Source organism: Arachis ipaensis, chromosome B6 (genome assembly GCF_059453495.1).
Source record: "Arachis ipaensis isolate K30076 ecotype BB chromosome B6, ASM5945349v1, whole genome shotgun sequence".
Lineage (NCBI taxonomy): Eukaryota > Viridiplantae > Streptophyta > Magnoliopsida > Fabales > Fabaceae > Arachis > Arachis ipaensis.
The window spans coordinates 127,499,757-127,506,852 of record NC_142441.1 but is presented as its reverse complement, the minus strand read 5'-3'; the positions used below and the strand labels follow the sequence as shown (position 1 = coordinate 127,506,852).

General features: G+C 28.8%; 2 protein-coding genes across 2 annotated transcripts; both read left to right on the top strand.

Annotated features, from left to right (window-relative positions):
• The first annotated feature begins 312 nt into the window (after positions 1 to 312).
• On the top strand, positions 313 to 1,068 carry LOC148562677 (uncharacterized). The gene is made up of 4 exons (XM_088489597.1): positions 313 to 331; positions 423 to 507; positions 735 to 825; positions 991 to 1,068. Exons 1-4 carry the CDS (start codon positions 313 to 315, stop codon positions 1,066 to 1,068), a joined length of 273 nt encoding a protein of 90 aa, XP_088345723.1.
• Positions 1,069 to 1,231: 163 nt separating this feature from the next.
• On the top strand, positions 1,232 to 2,922 carry LOC107604936 (auxin response factor 19-like). The gene is made up of 6 exons (XM_088489852.1): positions 1,232 to 1,266; positions 1,487 to 1,567; positions 1,760 to 1,850; positions 2,019 to 2,150; positions 2,295 to 2,340; positions 2,878 to 2,922. The coding sequence occupies exons 1-6, from the start codon at positions 1,257 to 1,259 to the stop codon at positions 2,920 to 2,922; spliced, it is 405 nt and encodes a 134-aa protein (XP_088345978.1). The 5' UTR covers positions 1,232 to 1,256.
• Positions 2,923 to 7,096: the final 4,174 nt, after the last annotated feature.

The window sequence follows — 7,096 nt, the reverse complement described above, 5'->3', positions numbered from 1 at the left end:
GTTATATGTGAGGAAGTCTGCACTTAGTCGATCAAAATTAAGCCCTTAGAATCTTTGATTTTAATGTAATACAGGTCTAACTCATATGGTTTACCGTGGAGCTGTACACACTCGTTTTGAGCATTCACTTGGTGTTTATTGGCTTGCCTGCTGGCAAAGCTATTGACATAATAAAAAAATACAAAGTAAATATATATAAACTGCCTTGTGTTGCTATATGCTTGTTATTGGCAAGATGATATGAGATTATTTTGTTAAACAATCTTACTATGCTTTTAGGGCCCAGAGCTTGGTATTGAACATTGCGATGTAATGGCAGGAAAGCTTGCTGGTACCTGACATCTCTGGAGAGTTATTTGTTTTGACACTTCTAATTCCACTATTTTGTTATTATTACTAATATGATATGATATTTTGCCTAGGATTACTGCATGATGTTGGCCATGGTCCCTTCAGCCACATGTTTGAGGGCAAGTTCCTTTCCCGGGTCTTTAATGGTGACAAATGGTAATTCTATGATGTGCTTGTTAATTCAGGTTTTCTGACTTCTCTCCGTACATTGAAGTTTCTTCACATGATTAATAGCACATGTTTCTTGCTTCTTCCAACAACATTCCAAAAAATTATATTTTCTGAATTTGTTTATTTCTATTTAAGGAGTTAAATTGACTTTCTAAAACCTGCAACAATGTGTTGGTTGAGAATTCATCCTTTTGAATTAACATTACTTTCAGGTCCCATGAGAAAATGTCAGCGAAGATGATAAATTACATGGTTGATGAACATAATATTGATATTGATCCTGAACTCCTCAAGAAAGTGAAGGTTAGACCTTAGATGTATGAAGTGTTTGTGGAATATATACATATATGTTTCTTTTCTCGTTTACATTTTGTAAATTGATACATGATGGACCTCTAAGCCAGGAGTAAAATATTACTTATTCCCTGTGGTTTTATATGTTTCAATAATATTTTTCGTTGACTGCAGGGTCTATGCATCAGTTTGAAAGTGAAGTATGCTCTCTTATTTCTATTTACTGTTCTGTTTTCATCATTTAGCCTTTGAGATGAAGGATGGAAGAGAGGTACTCTTCTTCTCTATTATTTCTTGCTCTCTTTTCAAATTTTAATTCTGTTTATATATAATGTGTGCAGCTAGACTCACAATTTAAGGTCCTAGGAAGCATATCAACAAAATGAAAATTAAAATTTCTCTCCGATTCCGATTCTGCGAAACCTTTTCCATTCCTACAAATGAGTGCAGGTACCATTTTCTTATTCTATTCCTCGCCAAATTTATTATTATTATTAGGGTTTAAGTGATTTATATAAGCACTAGCTGGATTTTAATTGAAGCGCTTGAGGAATTTTTGCTTAAATTTATGTTTCTTCAAATACGAATTTTTTCTTCTATCGTGTGAATTTGGTGAAATAGTGAAGAAAATGATTGATAGTTGGTTTGATACACTTATTGATTATAATAGGTGGCGCATTTGGTGGCAATAGAGGGCTCCGTCCAGTGCCTCCTGAAAATTTTCAGGCTTTGATCTTTTCCATATTTTCATGTAGGATTATTCTATGCAACTTCATGCACAAGAACTTGTGGCTAGGGATTCGCATGATAATGTTTGGACTTTCCGTCATATATATCGAGATATGCATAATGTGTAGTCCTGTATATAATCTGAAACAGCAAAATTATTGGAAACTTGCTGAAGATCTTTTTATTTATTTATTATGGCCCTCACCTTAAGCAGGGCAACCAAAGCGCCACTTGGTTACAACTGAATGGAGTATATTTGTCAGTGGAAAGAGGCTCTTTGCTAGAGACTCTGTTTTATTTATACGGTGAGGGTAATAAATTGATCATTTCTGTGCTGTTTGGTGCTCGAGTCGAAGTTTTCAAAACTGTCTTGAAATATATTGAAAATCAGTGTTTCAAAGCTTCAACTCACTTCAGCAAATGACTTGCATTTTGACTATCTTTCCTGCTCTTTTAAACGTTTTGGGCATCAGGCTAGCTAACAGGCAACTAGCCAACATATCATCCTCGGTATTGTCAAGTGATAGTATGCATATTGGGATTCTTGCGGCAGCTGCTCATGCTTTTGCAAATAATAGTCCCTTTACCGTCTTTTACAATCCTAGGTGAGTATCTTTACTTTTCTTTATGCTAATTTATCAATTCTTGTATGTTTGTTCAATTACAGAGGCATGGATCAACTAATTGTTTAATGAACTCTTGTTCTCAATTATAAAGTCTTGAACTCAAAATCTTTCTTTCATTTGCAGGGATAGTCCTTCAGAGTTTGTTATTCCTTTAGCCAAGTACTACAAGGTAGTGTTTCTATTCTCCTTTTTAGAGTTTGTGAGATAGAAAAATTCACAATAGTGTAATTTACAGGTATAATTTTTATTCTCCTTTTCTAATTTAATATTGTAAATTTTTTCAATCTATCTTTGTTGCTGCTTCTGCTATATACTACTACTACCATGAAAATGATGCAACTACTAGCTAGTGCTTAATGATTTCACTTTTTTCATTCAATGGAGGGGCCTTGCCTTACCTTAATTATTCTAGTGCCCCTTTATTTGATATAAATATATGGGCTCTAGCATAGTTGGCAAAATTCATCAGTTCCAAAAGCCTTTATATATATATATATATTGACACGACTTTCTTATTAGTTTATAGTCCATTCATTCAAAAAAATTATTAAAATATGAAGAGTTTTGTAAGCTATATGGCTATTGTGGAGAAAAATAAGCCTTATGTTTCAATGCTCTTTATTCAGTTTGTATATGCAAGCATGGCTTTATTGTCTAAGGCTGCAATTTCCAAAGGAATGACCCCTTTTGTTTTTGTTGTTTATAGACAAGCCTTTGCATCAGTTTTCTTATCTTCATTTTCTTTTTTTGACAGGTTTAATTCTCTCATCATGAATTAAATTATTATTATTAACCTTTATTAATGATTACTAGGCTTCTAATTCTCCTTTGGTTGTGTGTTAATTTTGTAGTAAACAGAGTGCTCCCTTGTCAGGCAAGTTACTGTGCAATTTGTTTCTTATTTCACTTGTTGGGTATGAATGAAATTATGAATAAACTATATATTAATACTACTCTAAGATAGTGATATAACATTCTAAGACACTTTGCTTTTTTTTTTGTCATGTGTTAAATGTGCAGGTTGACAACAAGTTCAACACTTTCCAAAATTTGGATCTGATAACTGTGTATCACTATTGCATCTTTGTTACTTCTGATTTGAGTTGCTTTAGAATGATGTATACTCATAATATGTTGTACATAATAATGCCTGACAGTTGTGATCATTGTGTAATATATCATATCTGAATTTTGTACTTTTTCCACTAATTATTGCTGATTCAAATAAAGAGGTTAACTGTTTTGTGATAGAAATTGGCATTCAGAGAATGATTTTATATATAGAGTTATGTCTTATATTGAGGAATTGTGTTATAAAAGATTTAATTTTTAAATTTTGATATTAAAAAATAAATTTTTAATTTGAGAGTATATGAATGAGATGAAATTAATGAATGATTTGTAATTAAAAATAAATAATTAATTACAGGATTTGTGGAGGTTTAAAAATCACACAAAATAGTTAATTCTTGTTAAATTAAAAAATCAATTTGTGGAGGTTTTAAACTGCCACAAAAGTGATTTAAAATTGCCACAAAGTCTAATATAAAACCTCCACTAAACACATACAAAACCCCCCACTGAATAAATTGTGGAGGTTTTTAAAAACCCCCACAAAAGACCTCGTGACACCTCAAATTTTGGAGGTTTTAGAAACCCCCCACAAATTATTTGGTGGGAGTTATAAACCTCCACAAATAAGAAAAAAAACCTCCATAAATAAACAAAAACCTTGTAATGTCACTTAAACAAAAGCATGTGTATGATCGGAACGCTGTTTGGTAGTATGTTATTATGGAATAAATTTGCTGTGTGCTTTATCGTTGATGCCGTGGTCGTTTTATAGCCCAATTTAGTGTGGAGCTAGCAATTAGTTTCGTCCGAGATCTTAGCGCCTGATCTCGTCATGAGATTGAGGAGAGCATTCTGTTAAGATAGAGCCATTTTTATAATAGGTCGTATTGAGGTATGACTCGATTTTGCCTGAGATTTTAGGAGTACAGTACAGATAATATACTAAAAATATATGTCATGTGCATATTAATAAATATAAAGATTGAAAAATAACTCCACATGGATGATGATTGGGGACACATCATCAAATATACCATTTCCTATACGGTACAACCATTATGATACTATGAACATTGTTAGTTGAATCTAGTTATTGATGCCTTACATATATCACAGGTTCCTAAGTAAGGACCAGCGATACGGATGTATCTAATATTTTTTAATTGTCTTTAAATATTTATTAAAATAAATAATCTTATTAGAAATGTTAATTTGTACTAGGTTATAAGGGCCTTACATATATCACAGGTTCTTAATACTATTTTAGTTGGAGAGAAAATGAGAGAAAAAAAATGAATAAAAAATTATATTTTCTTTTGTTTGGATATCAAAGAAAATAGAAAGAAAAGAAAAATTTTATGTTGGTCCACTAAATTTTTTTTTCTCACAAGCAAGAAAAGAAAAAAAAGTTATATTTTTTATATTTTTAATATTATCTTTAGTTATATTATTATTAACAATTATTAATATAAACTTAATTTTAATAATTTTAATATATTACTATAATAGAGATTTACATTTCAACATTATATGTATTGATAAATAATTTAAATCAAATATATAAAATTATAATATTTTATAATATTTATAAAATACAATATCATAAATAAATAAAAAAATTTAGGCTAATACTACCGTGTTGAAAAGAAGGTGCTTAAAGTACGTGAAACAAAAAAAAAACGAACGCATGTTAATGTGTCTCCAAACACTCCGACAATAACTGAACCATAGCAAAGAGTATCGTATTCTATTAAAAAATTAATTAGATGATAAAGAGTTAACGATGATGATTATGGTCTTGGGCTTTTTTTAATGTTCCGTAAATATTTGGTATCAGTCTAAAATGTGATTTTTTTTGTTGTGTTATTGAACAAAAATAAAATGATTAGGTAAATGGGCCGCGATTTTTTTTTTTGCTTAATATACATTTAGATATTTTCTAATGAATTGTTAATTTTTGGTCACCTTAGAATCATATAGACCAATAACTAAAGTATTTTTGTGATAAAAAAGAATTTTTATTTTTTCTCATTGTGCCTGATAAATGTATACTCTTGACCACTACAATGAAAGGTGGTTTTGTCCGTGGTGGACACTTACATTCGCATGAGCCAAAAGACAGGAACGAGAAGGAAAGGGAGGAAAGGAAAGAAGGTCAAAAGAGAAGGAAACGAGTATAGATACTCAGGGAGCTTTTCTCTTGTGCCGAGAGAAGTAGAGTTATTGCTTGAAGTAGAAGAACGGCAAAAAGAGATGCCAACACAGACCAATGCAACTCTTTTTTGAAAACAGAAAAAAGAGGTAAGAGATCGATAGTAGAAACGAACATGAAAGAGGACGATAGATTCTCCTCTTCTTCGTTAGAGGAGGAGACGGAAGCTGACAATAAAAAAAAGGAGGCATAGGACCAAAAGATAAAAAGTGACAGTTAAAAAAACGAACTAGAGATTCGAATTAAAAAGATAAATGGCATTATCAATTTTGTGGTAAATGAAGCTACCTGAAGAATTTAGTTTGTGTTTTCGAAAAGGGAGAATTAAAGAAAGTAAATGAAAACAAAAGTTCAAACCAAGAAAATGCTCAACCAAAAGTGGAATGAACCTTAACATTTACTTATGTGGGTTTTCTACTACTACTACTACTACTATTTATTTAAAAAATAGTAGTAGTAGAAAAAATTTGTATAAATTAAAAAAAAATTATTAAAAATATTAAAAATTTAAATTTTTAATGTATTTATTTTATATTATTAAACTAAAATATTTTAAATTTTTTATTGGTAATAAATTTATCATGTGTCCTTAAGACACATATTAGATAAATTCTAATTAAAAAAATAATGTATTTAGTGTTTTGATTTACACCAAATAGATATTTTAGTAAAAAAATGATGTAAATTATATTTATTAGTACTGTATAAAATACGATAATGTTAATCTAAGTTGATAAAATTACAGTATTGTATTTTCGGATGATGTAGTGGCTTCAGTATTGAAAATGAATAAGTTGAGAATTTGAAAAAAATGATTTGGGAATATTTTAGACTTATTAAAAATGCAAGAATGAATTAGAGATTATTATTATTATTATTATTATTATTATTATTATTATTATTATTATTATTATTATTATTATTATTAGAAATTAAATTGGATTTGTTTATTAAATAATTGAATAATTATCAAGTAATCTATAAAATATTTAGTTTTAGCATTATCTGTTCAAGGTTTGCTGAATCAGAGTTTAAAATTTAAAGTTTGAACATTCAGTATTTAAAGTTTAAAATTTATAGTTCAAGATTCAGTATGTAGAATTTAGAGTTAAGAGTTAAAAATTCAGTGATTAAAATTCATAATTTCAGGGAGTTAATGCAAGTTTTAGGTATTATAATTTAAAATTTAAAATTTAAAATTTAAAATTTATCGTTATAGATTAGAATTTATTGTTTAATGTTGAAGATTTAGATTAAGGTTTAGGATATAATTATATAAATAAAATTTTAAATGGTATAATTTGGATCAAATTATTTTTTCAATTAATAAAAAATTATTCAAATGTGAATGTTATTGTGAAAATATTTAATTCACATGGAGGAATAAGTTTGAAAATATGATGTTTTAGAAAAAAGTTTTTCACCAATATTTTTAAAGTCCAATGGCATTGAATATAATTTTATAAAAAATAAAAAATTCAAAAAATTTTGAGAGATATGGTGGATACACGTTTTTTCCTTGAGTGGTATTTCTTAAAATATAATTGTTTTTTGAAGTAATCTTAAATCAACGAAATTATTGTAAATTTTAAATTTTTTATTTAATCAATTGTTTGCTTTATATATAATTATTGTTCTT